This window comes from Schistocerca piceifrons, chromosome 4, assembly GCF_021461385.2.
Source record: "Schistocerca piceifrons isolate TAMUIC-IGC-003096 chromosome 4, iqSchPice1.1, whole genome shotgun sequence".
In the NCBI taxonomy this organism is placed as follows: domain Eukaryota; kingdom Metazoa; phylum Arthropoda; class Insecta; order Orthoptera; family Acrididae; genus Schistocerca; species Schistocerca piceifrons.
This window is the reverse complement of record NC_060141.1, coordinates 456536621-456555308: the sequence shown is the minus strand read 5'-3', so window position 1 is coordinate 456555308 and position 18688 is coordinate 456536621. Positions and strand designations below refer to the sequence as shown.

Genomic DNA, 18688 nt, shown 5'->3' with positions numbered 1-18688 from the left:
TTAAACACTCATCGCTGTGGCGTTCGTAAGGGTACAGAGGAGGACGAAAGAGGTCTTGGGCAAGGAATGAGGACTGGGCGGTCCGATGGGCCGAGGAGGCAGGTAAAAAGGTTGGCGTGCCGGAAGATTCCACTCAGTGCGGAGCTGTTGTAGGAAACAGAGCCATGTAGGTGGTTGATAGAGTCGTGGAGACCAGATAACCTTGGAGGCCGGATGACCCTCGAGGCAGGATGACCGAGGAGGTGTGCCACTTTTGGACGGGCGTGTAATGGCTACAGCCTGCAGAGGCAACAGGAAGCAGCATCAGGCACGGCAAGAGGAGCGCAGAACGAGAGTCAAGCAGAGAGAGAAAATGGCGGACGAGCAGACCTAGATGGCAGCTAAAACCTTCACTGAGCAGGCCGAGGGAGAAAATGTTGTATCCCATCGCCGAATCTGGTACGAGGCGACACAGTGAAAAATGGCACTGGAGCCAGAGGAAATGTGTGATCCAGTTGCCGTTTCCTATATCCGAAGCAGTATCTCCCACAAGCAGAGGTGAAAACCATTCAACAGCCTAAATCGCATAAAATATTCCTTTATTTAAGACGACCGGTTTAGACAGACTTTGCTGTTATCTTCAGTTCTTAAAAATCTTTTTATTTTGAAACGTGTTCATTTTAAATTGAACTTCATGCCAAGTTGTCAAGTGGATAAAAATCAGCACATTATAAAAGATTTGTCGTAACTTACGCATTTATAAACATAAAACATCTCGTGTAAAATGGTTGAAATGGTTCTGAGCACTATGGGACTTAACATCTGTGGTCATCAGTCCCCTAGAACTTAGAACTATTTAAACCTAACTAACCTAAGGACATCACACACATCCATGCCCGAGGCAGGATTCGAACCTGCGACCGTAGCAGTCGCGCCATCTCGTGTAAAACGCCAAGTCCATATATACAAGGTTTTTCGTAAGAGCATGCAAAAATTTAGCAGGACATAGAGTATGCTCCACTGAACAATTTGAGGTAGGAAACCTGGGGTCGGTTTACCCAGCTTAAGGAAATAAAGGGAATAAAATCCCATTACTGCGTACTTTTTTTATTTGCATTAGTTCAGGTAACTGCAAATGCCGTCACTAACACAATGAACGTACCATTTGTACTGTATTTTACTAAATGTGCTGAAACTGACGGCCAACAACTTCAATGCAAGCATGATATCGGCGAAAAAGATTCTGACGCACCCTGACAAATAGCCTTGGTGTGTTTCGAATCACATCACAGGCAGTTACAATTTCGGCAACTAATTCCATCTCCGTGTCCACTGGGGTCTCATACACAACTGACTTTAGATATCCCCTTAGGAAATAATCAAGGGAATTCACGTCAAGTGACCTCGCAGGCCATGGAATAGGACCTCCTCTTCCAAACCAGCGACCAGGAAATACAGCATTGAGGTGGTTGCTAATATCCTCCCTGAAGTGAGGCAATGCACCGTCATGTTTTGTCCACATCCTCTCACGAACATTCAATGGTACGTTCTCCAACAATTCGTGTACAACTCTCTGCACGAACCTCAAGTATAGGTGGCCATTCAGCCTGGTCCTCCTTGTTTCCTTGAAGAAAATAAGGAATGTATATGTAAATAAACAGTACAGAACGTGTAAACTTGTGCGCACGTTAGTTGTAAATAAGCTGAAAAACAGGAATGCTAGACAAAGCGGTAGACAAATTTATACTTCCATATCTGCTTAAGTTGACTTCTCCGATCCCCGGTTCCCTACCTCAAATTGTTCAGTGGAACATTCTCTATGTACTGTTACATTTTTGCACGCTCTTACAAAAATATCCTGTTACCGCTCACAGATGTTTGTAACATCACAAAAACCCAGTACACAGTAGCACATCTGTTTACGTAAGTTGGACATATTCTGAACGGTCATAAATAAAGAAATATTTTATGCGATCTTGGCTGTAGAATGAAGGTAAACAGATCGCTCCTTCAGTACTCTCAAAATAAGAAAACTCAGTGCAAGAAGAGGACCTACCACGGCTGGAACGTACTCAGGCAACAGGAAGCAGCCCCAGGCCGTGGGAGAGGCGGTGGTTGTCGGAAACGGTGCCACCCTCGAGAAGAGGACCTGACGTGGCTGCAACGTACGGAAGCGTCAAGAAGCAGCATCAGGCGGCTAGAGGGGACAGCTGCCAGGTGGCAGATGAAACTGGGAAAGCTGTGATCGCCGCCCATTCAGGTATTGGGACGAGAATGGGAGAAGGAAAATTTACTGCTTCTGGCGCCAACGATTAAAATGGACACAGCAAAGTGGAAACTGCATTAGCAAATAACAGAAAAGAGATTGCTAAGAATAGTTTTATCCTCGTCGTGACACATCTGCTCACGCAGGATTACTAAAATTTGTTTTTAAGTAGAAATTGAATTTATCACAGAAAAGGAAACTGTTAAAATTAACTGGAGCAGATGGCCATTGTTGATGGGAGATTCATTTTTGTTAGTGTCCAAACTGACTTCTAGAAAAATGCTGTGAAATTTAGAGATAGTTACGTCTTTTAAACCACCATCAATTTTGCGGGGCTGGTATATGTTATTTACATACGAAAGGGAATCGTTAGCTTATAGACTGTGCCCAGGTCATTTAAGGTTCCGCGCTTGCATTCAAGTTTGCAGAACGTTTCGTGATGATCAGCAGTTAATATCAGGGACGCAGTAGAAAGTTGCAAATGAATGAATGGCAGAATACTAATTGCAAGTGGCCATTGCGTCTCCAAGCCACGATCTGTTAAGCTCGTGTTGGTCATTGGTTGTAACAATAAAATATTTCATGTATCTTATATCTATTAGGAGAACTGTCAAAATGAGAACTCATGAGACGTAACTACTTTACATTAATTTAATTACAAATGGTTCTAAAGCTAATACATGACACTTAATAAGATTTCTCTACACAAAAGAAGGATTCAATAATCATACGCAAGGAACGCAACTATAGCGCTTCCTATCAGTCTAAAGGCTAACAGACAAGACAAAGAGATCCTACCAGGTACGCTCCTCACTTACTTTCTAAAACAACAAAAACGTATAATAATCCATCGCAGTCAGCCACAAGCTGTCTCCCGCTATATCTTTAAAAAAATTATTTATGAACTAATAATTACAATGGTTCAAATGGCTCTGAGAACTATGGGACTTAACTTCTGAGGTCATCAGTCCCCTAGACTTAGAACTACTTAAACCTAACTAACCTAAGGACATCACACACATCCATGCCCGAGGCAGGATTCGAACCTGCGACCGCAGCGGTCGCGCGGTTCCAAACTGTAGTGCCTAGAACCGCTCGGCCACCCCGGACGGCAATAATTACAGTTCACAAAATTAATTGACATAAATTATTTAGATTTGAAGTTATTTCATAGATAAGAACACGTTTTTGTGCTTTCCGTGGTTCTTGAGACGTTAAATTTACAAAAAATTACTTGAATCTGTCCATGTAATGCTTCAGTTGCCAATACGTGATGGCGGGCGAAGCTGTAAAGGTGTTCGAAGCTTTACCCTCATCACCAACGGGGGAGCAACAGGAAGCAGCATCAGGCAGAGATGGAGGGGGCAGCGTCCGGATGGTGGACAAGACGAGAATGCGATATTGTAGACCGGCGTTGCACGACGGCGACCACGGCCGTTACTAAACACGTCAGATGAATTCGCAATGACTACCATCAGATGTAGAATGAAATGACGACAATGAAAATTTGTGCCGGACCGGGACTCGAACCCGGATTTCCCGCTTATAGCGAGTGGCCGCCTTACCATTTGGTTATCCGTCCATGACTCACGGTCAGACCCGAACTTCCACATGTCGTCAACCATGGGTCTACGAAAGTTTGGAAGATAGGCGACGAGGTACTGGCAGAAGCAAAGCTGTGAGGACGGGGCGTGAGTCATGCTTGGGTAACTCAAACATATTAGGGAGTATTATCTTGAACTAAGCTATCTCAGCAAAAAGCTTTTTAACTCCAAAAACCTTACAGTAAAGGCGATTTTAACTGAAAGACGGAAACATGAAAGGAAAAATAATATAGAAACTAAATATGCTGGAATAGCATGGAATGTGATCTGGAAAAACATCAGTAGTGATGTTCTTTCGTCTGACGTGAGAACAGCGTCGAACAAGGTAGTCAATAACGTCATCAGCATTAATGAGCGTCTCTTTGCCATCGGTTTAAGTGCCACTAACCTCTGCAGCAAATGCAACCTCGTTGATAGTGTGCCTCATCGTTACACATGTGGAGATCGGAGTATCAACTTGAGGTGGACCAGGCAGAGAATTGCTCAAATAACAAGAACTTCAGCAAACAATGTACCGACTAATATTTTCTTCAGACCAGAAGAAAGTTACTACCTTCAGGCAAAAAATAACGCAGTGATTTGGTTAATGGGTAAATACACAAGTTAAATTTTTAACCATATTAGAAGCGATGGACATATTCATTCAATACAAGATATATATGGAAAATGAATTCGAGAAAACACTTAAATATCAGAATCACAATAATAAATATGGCAACATGCTCCAAATTGTCTTCAACAGAATGGATATAGGTTAGGAACATGTGGAGTTCTCATAGAGAGGGGGAGGATTGGGTCACGTTTCCGACCCTAACGTCACCTGAAAGTCACACATGAAAAATACATCAGTAGTACAACAGATACAAGAATATGAAAGCAAACATCTGGCGTCTTTTATAAAGGAAGATCTTGAACTCCCTAAGGATGCATTTAGACGGCTGCAACTAACAAAAAATAACAAGGCAGTAAAGGACTTTGCGATGTCGCTGTTCGGGACTGCTCTATTGTCCATGAAATTTACCCTTGAAGGAATACACATCAAGTATTTACTGAATGATTAATTTGGGCCTGGGAAATGATGATAAGAAATCTCAGGCTGCAGAAGAAGAAAATGTGCATGCTGAACTGCCACCAGTTGAAGGTGACAGTGAGAATGCTAAATGTGTGCTACTACTAAAGACTGAATATCATTCCTCATTCTATGAATGCTGTAATTTATGACTGCAATTATCTGTCACCTTATTTACGTCATTTCACTGTAACCTAGCCATTATTGCTACTGTTTTTGTGGAATTAAAAAAAAAAGACGGTAGAGCATTTGCTTGCGAAAGGCAAAGATCCCGAGTTCGAGTCTCGGCCCGGCACACAGTCTTAACCTGCCACGAAGTTTCATACCAGCGCACACTCCGCTGCAGAGCGAAAATTTCATTCTCCATACGTCTACGATCTGTACGTATCTCCACTATGTGTATTCCCCTACAGATCAGACGTTGTGTTTCAAAGTCGCATGCCCGGTATTGGCAGGTAAATACGATATTGGAGTACCGGTGTTATACTGATGACAATGCACTGCGACGACCACAGCCGTTACTAAACACATCAGATGAATTCGCAATTTCGAATAATGACTGCCATCAGCTGTAGAATGGAATGAAGACAATGAAAATTTGTGCAGGGCGATGTCACCAGGCTTTGTTGAGGGCAGCGCGGTGTCGCCGAGAGAAGGTTTCGTCAGATCGGTGGAGGTCGGTGCTGGTTGGGAGATACTCTGAATGGCAAATGGCGGAGCGGAGCAATGCCCAGCGTAACTCCCAATGGCAACTGGCCCTTGGAGATCATGCGCCACCCTAAGAACTGTTGGGGTAGAGGTACACGTCACGAACTATTGTCAGGTACGTGACTTGCGGAGGGAAATAATTCGGTGCCGGCTGCGCCCCCTGTCTGCGACTGGAATGCCGCCAAATGGCAAGAGTAGCGCCAGCAGTGACCGCGCCCTGAGTTTTGAGCGACAAGAAATCACATATTTTTTGTTGCTGTGTTGGCTTGCTATCCAGATCTGTTATCATCGAGCTGACTTGCAGACGCCTGTGCAATAAGCGGACAACGCCTGAAGCTTAGGCCACCCGTGGAACATGGGTGCGTGTGCAGTTGTAGTCCGGTCGCAGTGTAGGTGCGGATCTACAGATGTGTAGAAGAGGCTCTCCTACATGAATGTAGAGAGATTGTTGAAAACGTAGGCCTGCAAGTCCATGAAGGACTCCCACTACCACCGGCAGATTAATGGACGAGTGACTGAAATAAAGAAACAAACGAAATGCTAGAACAGTGGTTCCAGAACTACAACCTCAACATTACGGGAACTGAATTAAACCGAAGACAGTGAACTGCACTGGAGTGGGTGTGCACAGGGCAAGGCAAATGCGCAGATTCATTACACAACTGGGGAAAAACATCTCCGGACTGTGACTGCTGTGCATCGAGATAGACTATCCAGCACTTAAGCAGCCAATGACTTTTGTGTTCTTATAAAGGAAACTGGACTGACTTCATGGAGGCATCTGCATCACCGCTAGAATGGGTTGAACATCTTCACATTGATATATAATCTCTATATATGTGTATACATTCTTTGCGGAATTTGTTAATTCATTACTACTATTGTGTAATTTCTCCCTCTTAAGTCTCTGTCCCTATTTACATGTAAATAGTAAAAACACGTTAGGTTTATCAAAGAAATATTAATACGTGTGTAAACGTTATGCTTGAGAGTGTGAATCACAAATAAGTTCACTGGACAAAATAGCAACATCCCCCCTAACCCTGTGACTACCAGTTTTATAGTTTTATTTCAAAAACATTAATGTATGGTTATTTTAGTGAATGTCTTAGTCAGAAGTTTCGGGGTGCACTCAGCCTCGTGATGCCAGTTGAGGACCTACTCGAGTGAATAGTAGCGGCTCCGGTCAAAGAAAACCATCATAACGACCTGGAGAGCGGTGTGCTGACCACACGACCGACCTATCCGCATCCTCAACTGAGGACGACACGGCGGTCGGATGGTCCCGATAAGCCACTTGAGGCCTGAAGACGGAGTGCTTTAGTCAGAAGTAACAATATGAAAAGAATGTGTCCCGCCGTTTTGTTTTCCAAGCGGGTTGGAGGCGGGGAGGGGGAGGGGGAGTGTAGTAGGACATACAGCATGATTCATAAGTTCTTCCACGGTTTCAGAACACGACTGCGCAAAAACTACAAGACGTACTAAAAAGAGACACACATCAGTGAACAAAGCATCTCTCCAAGTTTGTAACTCACACTACAGGTGCACCATATGGGCTTCGTTTGTGATGTGGCAAGCGTTAATTCGTAGGTGCAAGTCGTTGACACGATTTGTACAGGAAGGCGCGAAGGCCGCCAGCTTTGTGAATCTGGCAATTGTGTTGCCTGTCTGCAGATGCAAACTAATTCCATATGACAACACGTAAACGACGGTCAACAATGAAACTTGAGGAAAGCACAACCTGTAATTATTAGAACTCTGTTAACCATTAGTAAGCTTCCCGGTATCAGTGGGAACTGACACACATCAGTAACATGCAACGGTGCGGTTATAGGAGCTGCAGTCTGGAACCGCGAGACCGCTACGGTCGCAGGTTCGAATCCTGCCTCGGGCATGGATGTGTGTGATGTCCTTAGGTTAGTTAGGTTTAAGTAGTTCTAAGTTCTAGGGGACTGATGACCTCAGAAGTTAATTCCCAAAGTGCTCAGAGCCATTTGAACCATTTGGCCAACGAATTGCAATTAGTTCTCTGATAACCTATTGTGGGACACAGACGTCCCAATAGTATTTAGAGAGTTAAAGAAACCCCTGGTCGATATGGAGCACTATACATGACATACAGTTGGTAGCAGCAGGTTATCTGGCCCTCTACCGCTAACATAAATCATTTTAGTGACGTGGTCCGTATGTGCCAGTTGGTTGTATGGAATCGAGCCATGTAACACGGTGTAAGAAGTGTGGTCGTAAAAAGATCATAACCGACGGGGACTGGGAAGAAATGTCGTACCTTATCAATAACAATTGATTTCAAACAAGACAGGCTTGCTGGTGTCAATAACTCCTGGTCAGCTATTAGGTTCCGACTGCGCATTGTCAAGGCAACTGTACACAATGGGCACTGGAGTGGAGGTCTCCGCAAAACGCCATTGTTCATAGCGGCACATAAGTGTCGCAGTTTTGCCTATTTTCAAATTACTCATGTCGTCGATGGACCAGAGTTTTGTCTGACCAGCAGCCTATGCAGGATGTAGTTCAGTCCGGATGTGGTTCTTTGACGTTTTGGGGTTGTTTTAACACCATAACCTGGACTCACTCATTCAGGTTACTGTGAATATGAATCGGTATATTAGCTTCTGGTAGGTCTTCCGGGTTGTACATTCTTGGTCCATGAAACGTTTCCATTCCTAAAATTTCGTACAGAACTGCACTGCACATCTTGAGAGGTGCTCGTGGTTCACTGCGTCTAGTGCCATAAAAGGTACTACATGATGCCTTAACACATACCCGATCATCCTTTCCTTTCTTCTTAGTGTTCTCATTAAGTCAATCGGCAAGGCTGAGCAGAACCACGAGTAGCTCTGAAGATGGCCAACGCAGCTCTGGACTAAACTGTTGGAACGGAAAAGTTTCGTGGAAGATTTACCTCCAGCTAAAACATCCGCTCGCAAAGAACGGTAGTCGAATGTCGTGTCGACAGCACGATCATTAGAGAGGGAGCGCAGGCTGTCATTACGAATGTCTGGGGAAAGACTTCTTAAAGGAACCATGCCAGCATTTACATGGAGCGAATTAGGTAAATCACGGGAAACCTAACTCTGGCTGACCGAACGGAAATTTGAACCACCGTCCTCCTGAATGTGATTACAGTGTGTTGACCGCTTCCGCACCCCGCTCGCCAATGAAAGCCTTCATTGTACAGCTGGGATATTCATTTCAACATCCTCGATGACCAGGTGTTGTTCTTTTCTCTATATCTTCATGATGAATATGCTACGGCAAGTCTCCTCTTGAAAGATGACAACAACGAAGCTCACAAGACAGCACGCATACGTTCGTGGTTTAACGCATACTCAGCCACTCTATTGCAACTCTACTATCAAGATAAATCACTCGATATTAGTCCCGCAGAAACATCTAGGACTATTTGTAACAGCGTAGCATTCAATATCCGTGCAATTTTGTAGGACTCCAGGATCGATGAGTGGGTGGCTTTATCTGGGTATGGCAGACCCGATTTCCTTGCCGACCCCCTCCTTCGCCGAATTGATGTTACGATCAAGGCTAAATGCGGTGTCACACGTTATTAGCTTGATGTCTCCTGGCGGTGACAATTTTTTTCTCCAGTACGCTTATGTTCCATTGGTACAACCAAAAAATTTAGCGAAAACAACAACGTAAATTAGCAGTTTTTAGCGAAATCGGCGATATTTGTGAGATGTCGCAAAATTAGTAGTATTGCCATATACACTCCTGGAAATTGAAATAAGAACACCGTGAATTCATTGTCCCAGGAAGGGGAAACTTTATTGACACATTCCTGGGGTCAGATACATCACATGATCACACTGACAGAACCACAGGCACATAGACACAGGCAACAGAGCATGCACAATGTCGGCACTAGTACAGTGTATATCCACCTTTCGCAGCAATGCAGGCTGCTGTTCTCCCATGGAGACGATCGTAGAGATGCTGGATGTAGTCCTGTGGAACGGCTTGCCATGCCATTTCCACCTGGCGCCTCAGTTGGACCAGCGTTCGTGCTGCACGTGCAGACTGCGTGAGACGACGCTTCACCCAGTCCCAAACATGCTCAATGGGGGACAGATCCGGAGATCTTGCTGGCCAGGATAGTTGACTTACACCTTCTAGAGCACGTTGGGTGGCACGGGATACATGCGGACGTGCATTGTCCTGTTGGAACAGCAAGTTCCCTTGCCCGTCTAGGAATGGTAGAACGATGGGTTCGATGACGGTTTGGATGTACCGTGCACTATTCAGTGTCCCCTACACGATCACCAGTGGTGTACGGCCAGTGTAGGAGATCGCTCCCCACACCATGATGCCGGGTGTTGGCCCTGTGTGCCTCGGTCGTATGCAGTCCTGATTGTGGCGCTCACCTGCACGGAGCCAAACACGCATACGACCATCATTGGCACCAAGGCAGAAGCGACTCTCATCGCTGAAGACGACACGTCTCCATTCGTCCCTCCATTCACGCCTGTCGCGACACCACTGGAGGCGGGCTGCACGATGTTGGGGCGTGAGCGGAAGACGGCCTAACGGTGTGCGGGATCGTAGCCCAGCTTCATGGAGACGGTTGCGAATGGTCCTCGCCGATACCCCAGGAGCAACAGTGTCCCTAATTTGCTGGGAAGTGGCGGTGCGGTCCCCTACGGCACTGCGTAGGATCCTACGGTCTTGGCGTGCATCCGTGCGTCGCTGCGGTCCGGTCCCAGGTCGACGGGCACGTGCACCTTCCGCCGACCACTGGCGACAACATCGATGTACTGTGGAGACCTCACGCCCCACGTGTTGAGCAATTCGGCGGTACGTCCACCCGGCCTCCCGCATGCCCACTATACGCCCTCGCTCAAAGTCCGTCAACTGCACATACGGTTCACGTCCACGCTGTCGCGGCATGCTACCAGTGTTAAAGACTGCGATGGAGCTCCGTATGCCACGGCAAACTGGCTGACACTGACGGCGGCGGTGCACAAATGCTGCGCAGCTAGCGCCATTCGACGGCCAACACCGCGATTCCTGGTGTGTCCGCTGTGCCGTGCGTGTGATCATTGCTTGTACAGCCCTCTCGCAGTGTCCGGAGCAAGTATGGTGGGTCTGACACACCGGTGTCAATGTGTTCTTTTTTCCATTTCCAGGAGTGTAGAAATGTTATAGATCTCAGAACTGCAAAGAACTAATATTCATACTGATGTTTATTCAATGTGGAAACTGCACTTTCACTTCTAATTTCCTCGAGGCTAAGATTCGTGTATGAGATTAAAATGGCAACTCGTCCCCCGTGTAAGAACCTTTGACGTGACGTCGGGAATACCACAGAATATGAAACAAATACCAAATTTGGCAAAAACTACGATATTTGTCAAAAAATTACACAGGATTTGACAAGAAACCAAAAATTTGACCGAAGAAGCACCAATTTAGGGAAAAATAACAAGGAATTTGGAAAAAATAAAGCAAAATTGGGTAATAATAACGCCGAATTTGTGACACCGAATTCGGGAAAAATGCACTGAATTTGGCAAAACATAACACCAAATTTGGCAAAAAACAACACAGAGTTTGGCAGAAAACGACGAAATTTTACCAAAATTGGCATGACACGTAACCGACTGTGACAAAAATTAGTAACGAATTTGGCCAACAATAATACCGACTTAGGAAGAAGTTACACTGAATTTTGCAAAAATTAACGGAATTTGGCAAAAAATGATAATTTGTGAAAAAGGAACACCAAATTTGCCAAACAGTAACACCAAATTTGGAGAAAATCACGCCAAAAGTGGCAAAAATCACACGGAATTTATCAATAGCACCAAATTTTCCATAAAAATAACATAGAGTCCGCGAAAAAAATAACACCAAACTTGGCTGAAAATACATCCCATTTGGCCAAAACCACGAAATTTGTCCCAAAAATACCAAATTTGGCAGTAATTAAAGATTTTGGCAAAAAAGGTAACGAATGTGGCAAAAAATAACATCGAATTTGAAACTTCCTGGCAGATTAAAACTGTGTGCCGGACTGAAACTCGAACTCAGCGCCTTTACCTTCCGCGGGCAGTTGCTGTACCAGCTGAGCTACCCAAACACGACTCACGACCCGTCGTCACAGCTTCAATTACGACAGGAGCTCTCCTGCAAACCTTGCAGAACTAGCATTCCTGGAAACATCCCAAAGGCTGTGGCTAAGCCACGTCTCCGCAATATCCTTTCTTCCAGGAGTGCTAGTTCTGCATGGTTTGCAGGTGAGCTCCTGTCGTAATTGAAGCTGTGACGACGGGTCGTGAGTCGTGCTTGAGTAGCTCAAATGGTAGAGCACTTGCCTGCGAAAGGCAAAGGTCCCGTGTTCGAGTCTCGGTCCCGCACACAGTTTTAATCTGCCAGAAAGTTTCATATAAGCGCACACCCCGCTGCTCATTCTGGTAACATCGAATTTGTCAAAAATTACTCTGAATTAGGCAAAAAACAACAATGAATTTGGCAAAAAGCATCTAATTTTGAAAAAAATAGCAACGGATTTGGTAAAAAAACATCGAATGAGCCAAAAAACATCGAATTTGGTTGGAAAAACACCTTATTTGGTTAGAAGGAATACCGAATTCGGCAAAATAATGACATCGAATTTGGGAAAAAGTAGCACCGAATTTGACCATAAAATGTAACGACCTTTATCTATCCCTGCCCACTGGTAAGTAAAGGTGTGAGTAATGGCCACGAGTGAGGAGAGAGAGGGCGTGGGTGTGTTGCAGCCGTACCTGGTGGTGAGCGCGTCGTTCGCGATCGGCCACTTCTGCGGCATGACGACGGTGCAGACGTACGCGGTGGTGGTGTTCTCGAAGTTGGGCGCGCCGGCCGGCCGCTACACGGCGACGCTGCTGATGGGCGTGGCGCAGCTGCTGGGAGCCCTCACCGGCGTCTGCAGCGTACACCGCTTCGGCAAGCGGCCGCTCGCGCTCCTCTCCGCCGCCGGCAACGGCGCCTGCTTCGTCGTCGTCGCCATCCTCGCCGCCCACAGTGAGTAGCTACCTGATGTCACGTGGCTGCCACAGGATGTGTGGGTCTCTGGTGGTCCATCGAGGACAGTGGGACAGCAGCCGAACGTAAAGTACATGAATGACGATAATTGAAACGAACAGCTGTATTGTAATGCAAAGACGTTTATTCAAAACACGCTACTTGTTTCGACGTGAAAGAGCGTCGTCTTCAGGCCCCAAGCGGAATCTGCCATCAACGTACGAAGCGCAACGACAAAGGCCAACGGAGCCTTCAAAGGGAAACAGTGCAACTTATTAAGCATGTTACGCCAGCATGTGCAACCAACAACTATATGGTGGCGTTACATGCTTAATAAGTTGCACTGTTTCCATTTGAAGGCTTCGTTTCGTCCTTGTCATTATGGTTCGTGGGTTGCTGACAAATTACGCATGGAGTCTGAAAATGAGGCTTTTTCGCATCGAAACTGGTGCCATATTTTGAATAAATGGCATTGGATTACAATACAGCAGTTGGTTTCAGTTTTCGTTGTTAAAGTAGAATGTATGGCCGTCAGGGGATGCTCATAAGAAAAACATTGGATTTGAGAGCTAAAGCCGGCCGGCGTGGCCGTGCGGTTCTAGGTGCTTCAGTCTGGAATCGCGTGACCGCTACGGTCACAGGGTCGAATCCTGCCTGGGGCATGGATGTGTGTGATGTCCTTAGGTTAGTTAGGTTCAATTAGTTCTCAGTTCTAGGGGACTGATGACCTCAGAGCCATTTGAACCATTTTTTTAAGAGCTAAAAACACCGTATATTCTGAAATCACGGGTTATCATGGCCGATGCGTGATGGACCGGTGATAGAGGCCGATGGACCAGAGTCCGAAAATCGCTAGCAAGGAAGAGAGAGGATAGCACGTTACATCTTCAATCATCTGTTGCATGTGTTCCAATCTCTCTCTCCCCCTACAGTATTTTCCCCACTACAACTACCTCAGGTGCCATGGAAGGTTTTCCCTTATGTCCCAACTCCCTATCGTGCCACACCGAGAGGTGCAGAGAGGCAGATACCTCCTCGTTCGAAGCTCTGCTCGCTTCCTCAGATCCGGCAGGTACTACCTCCTCCACTCATATCAGTAGGTGCCACAGACACCATGCGGAAAGGCTTGGCCTGTCAACACACTCAACAAGCATTAACCGCTTTTACGCTAAAATGATGGTTGAATCTGACAGGAGAAAGTCTCTAACTACGGCCTGTTAAAAAAAAATCCGAATTATTAATAAATTATTCCCGATATCCCCTGGACTAGTGGCGGCTTCCATAGCGCTGTTGTCTATGAATTTATCGATTTTTTTCTGGTGTTTTTCCTTTCAATCTTCAATCTTCCATCTTCTGACTGACCTGATGCGACCCGCCACGAATTCCACTCCTGTGTCAGCCTCTTTATCTCACGAGAACGCGACAAATGCCACAACTAGATTTCCCAGCAGCTCCGGTCAATGAAGCGGAGTCAAAATAAGCGAACACGTGCCTCGGCTTATTCGTAGATACCCCACCGTTTCTGAGAAAACGACTCTCAAATTTTCGACGTAATTTAGATCTTTTTAGCACGCAATGATATCAAGCTAACTTGTGGCACAGTGGTTAGCGACACACCTTCTCACATTGTGCGTCCTATGCTGAAAACCCGAATTATTTTTTATTTTTTTCATTTATCTACCCACGTACATAGAACGTTACTACACAAATGTTTCTTATCAGCTTAGGAGATAAAAAGCCGTTATATTAAGTGTAAAATAACAACAGGGTTTCACAATAAATGTCAAACACTAATTACATAATGTTTCATGGTTTACAGTCTATTTAAACTCTAATATTCTTATATTTCGTTCTTATATCAACTCTTAATTCACATATTTTAGTCTCATGTTTACTTCTCAGGAAGATTTGATACATTCCCTTGGATGATGAATCAATATACACTGTAGGAATTTCACAGAAAACAATTTCAAATATTTTTCCATTTAGTTATTGCTTTTTTTTCATTCGCATACAAACAATTACTAGACGAATAAGGATAACGTTATTTCAATATACATTGGAAAACATTCGTATAGTAATCTTCTACGCGCATGGATAGATAAATGAAAAAAATAAAAATAATAAACGGCTTTCGAACACGAGGCACAAAAAGAGGGAAGTCGTGACGCTAGCCACTCGGCCACCGCTTGGTTTGAGCTGTTCACTCCCTAAAAAGCACGTAAACTGCCTTGAAAACTTTGACCGTCGTTTTCTCAGAAAAGGTCGGGTATCTACAGATAAGCCGAGACTCGTGCTCACTTATTTTGACTCCTCTTTCACTGAGCGAAGTTGCCAGAAAATCGGATTATGGCACCTGCCGTGTTCTCCTCGTCTGAGTAGCACTTACATCCCACGTCCTCAATTATCTGATGGATGTATACCAGTCTCTGTCGTCCTCTACAGTTTTTGCCCTCTACAGCCCCCTCTAGTACCATGGAAATCATTTCCTGATATCTTAACAGAAGTCCTATCATCCTGTCCCTTCTTGTTGTCAGTGTTTTTCGAACATTTCTTTTCTCGCCGAGTCTGTGGAAGATTTCCTTGTTCCTTGTCTCATTAGCCCACCTCATTTTCAACATCTTTGTAGCATCGCATCTCAGACGCTTCGATTCTCTTCTTTCCGGTTTTTCCAAAGACCATGTTTCACTACTATACAATGCTGTGCTCCGAACATGCTTTCCTGGAAATTTCTTCCTCAATTTCAGACCTATGTTTGATACTACCCGACATATTTTGGCCTGTAATGCCCTCTATGTCTGTATAAGTCTGCTTCTTCTATCATCCATGCTCCATTCGTCATGTGTTTTTTGCTTCCAAGGACGCAGAATTCCCTAACTATGGCTACTTCGTGACCATCAATTTTGATGTTACGTTTATCATTATTGTCATATCCGCAACTCCTCGTTATTTTCGCCTTTCTTCTGTTGGCCCTCAACCCATATTCTGTACTTACTAAACTACACATTCCATTCAAAATGTTCTGTCGGTCTTAATTTCCACTGAAGATAACAATGTCATCAGCAAATCTTGTCATTGATATCCTTTCAGTCCTAATTTTAATCCCACACTTGAACCTTTCTTTCATTTCCGTCGTTGCTTTCTCGATGTGCAGATTGGACAGTAGGGACGAAAGACTGTATCTCTGTCTTCACTCTTTTTAGTTCTTGGACTTCCAATCTTATTATCCCCTCTTGATTCTTGTGTATGTTAAATATTACTCGTCTTTCACTATAGCTTATTCCTATTTTTCTCAGAATTTCGAACATCTTGAACCACTGTGCATCGCCGTATGGCTGTTAAGGTCACCAGATCCTATGAAGGTACCTTGAATTTTCTTAAGTCTTTGTTCCATTATCAATCGCTATGTCAGAACTGCCTTTATCCCACTTTTACCTTCCTTACCGCGAAATCTTAAAGATCCTCAATTTTCTTTTCCTTTCTTCTATATATTATTGTTATCGGCAGCTTGGATGCGTGAGTTATTAAGCTGATTGCTCGATAGTTCTCGCACTTATCTGCTCTTGTTATCTTTGGAATAGTGTGGATATACTTTTACGGATGTCTGATGGTATATTGCTAGTCTCATAGATTTTAGACACCAACTTCAACAGCTGTTTGGTTGCCGTTTTTCCCAATTACTTTAGAAATGATATCTGTGCCTTGTCTTATGCTGGACCTCCGAAGGTCGTTTTCACTTCCCTGTATACTGGATCAGTCCTTCTGACGACTAAATGTTTTACGGTTTCTCCGCATTTTTCCCGCTTTCATTTTACCTTAATTTCCTTGCACTTCCTATTTAATTCTTTCCTAAGTCACTTAATCCTTTCAGTATTCCTATTCACATTTTTTATTTACTTCCTTCTTTCGTCGATGAATTGAAAAATTTCTTCTGCTACCCAACTTTTCTTAGAAGTTATCCTCCTTGTACCTATGTCTGTCGGTCGAATTTATATGTCTTCCCTTTTTAGAGATATCCATTCATTATCACAGTATCTGCAGGCCCAGAGAATTTCAAAGTCATCTCATCATTCTTCATTACTTCACTATTACTACGGATTCCACTTCTTTTCATGCTGATTCTTCCGAACGATTCTCTCAGTCGTCCACCTGCTTTTCAACATTACTATATTGTGATCTGAGTCTGTATCTTCTTCTGCCTACGCCCTACAATCCAATATCTGAGTTCGAATGAAACCCTTCCCTGACTTCAGGCCTCTTCCAAGTACAGCTCTTACCCTTGTGGTTCTTGAACAATGTATTCGGTATTACTAGTTGAAATTTATTGCTGTAATCCGGTAGTTTTTCTCCTCTTTCATTCCTGCTTCGTAGGCCATATTCTCTCATAACTCATTCTTCCGTTGTTTGCTGCACTACAGCGTTCCAGTCACCAATTAATATTAAATATCATCTCCCTTTACGTACTGAAGTACCCGTTCAGTATCCTCATACTTTCTCTACCTCTTTAGCTTCTCCTTATAACAGCGGCATGTAACTTGTTGTTGGTGTTGATTCACTGTCGATTCTAATGGTAACAAGCCAATCACTGAACTGTTCACGGTAACTCACTTTCTGTCCTACCTTCCTGCTTATAACCAATAAGACTCCTGTTACAGATTTTTCTCCCGCTGTAGGTATTACCCTATATTCCTCTGGTCTGAAATCCTTATCTTGTTTCCATTCATTTCACTTTACCTAGCTTAAGCCTTTGCATTTTTCTTCTCAGATTTTCTAGCTTCCCTACCACATTCAAACTTCTGGCATTGCATGCTCTGACTCGTACTGTATTGTTGATTATTTTTCCCATGGTAGCCTCCCTTTCGGTAATGCAGGAGATCCTAATTGGGAACTAATCCGGTATCTTTTGCCACTTGTCGAGTTACAGGCCACGTTTCCTGTGGGTACACATAACGTGTCTAACGCAGAGGTTTCCCTTGTCCTCTGCATCTTCATAAATTGATTCCGCCGCCTTTTTGGGACAGTTTTCCACCCCAAGGGCAATAGGTTGCCGAGGAACCTTCTCCTCTTTGTGGCGGAACCGGTTTATTGTATTTCGTGACTTTAATTACTTATAAATGATATTTCAGGAAGATCAAAAAAATATAAAACCAGTTACCCATTGGCAGTGTAACAATTCGTTTGATCTCAAAAATGATTATCCCGCATAATATTTGTCACTCTGTTAAAGAAATCTCCACTTGACATTGTGTAGAAATGTTGTCTGTAAAGTCGTGTGAGAGGCATTAAATTGCATGTCATTTATCAGAATTTACACAACTGTTATTTAATATGGAAGCACTTTTCTCTAGCAAAAGGAATGTTTAGTCACAAAATACTACCTGCGCACAACACTGACGTATGTCTCCTATTAAAATATTTCATGTAAATCGTCCGAAATAATTAGGCTTCATACATCAGCAAATAACAAATTGATATTACGTAACGTGCTGTGAGCACTGTATTTAAGGATTCAATCTGAGTTGAATTCTGTCTTTTAAAGTAGATTTGGGACCACCAGTGCACATTTACTTCCCTTCATTTACATCTAACAACGTTTATGTTTGTTACAATTCTCGATTCTTAACTGCCGCGGGGATATTTTTGCTAAGATGGGGACAGACAGACGATAGTCAATTTGTCTATTATTATTTCCCATTCCTTTTATATCAAGATAATACATTTAGATAAAACTCTTTAAGCATTTTATCTCTATTCTTTAGCATTTAAAATCATTTTCAATAATAAATACCGTCATATTTTTATACCAGCTACTAGTAAACTCCGCTGTAAGTTACTAGCGCTAACGGCTGCACACCTAATTGCAGAGCTGAAAATTAACACTTAAAAACATTAATTAGATTGGATTACAATTGAAATAAATACAAATCCACGTCTAGACAATAGCGACTCTATTTTTCAAATAATAATTAACAATATATAGTTACAGGTTTTCTCTTTACAGACCTCACACGTCTCACGTCC

At 43.8% G+C, this 18688-nt stretch overlaps 1 protein-coding gene across 1 annotated transcript in view; it reads left to right on the top strand.

Annotated features, from left to right (window-relative positions):
* Positions 1-18688, top strand: part of LOC124795910 (facilitated trehalose transporter Tret1-like) — a 479061-nt gene that overhangs the window by 447092 nt on the left and 13281 nt on the right. The window contains exon 9 of the mRNA XM_047259990.1: positions 12403-12667. Within this exon, the coding sequence (XP_047115946.1) occupies positions 12403-12667 (265 nt within the window). The remainder of the gene's footprint in view (positions 1-12402; positions 12668-18688) is intronic.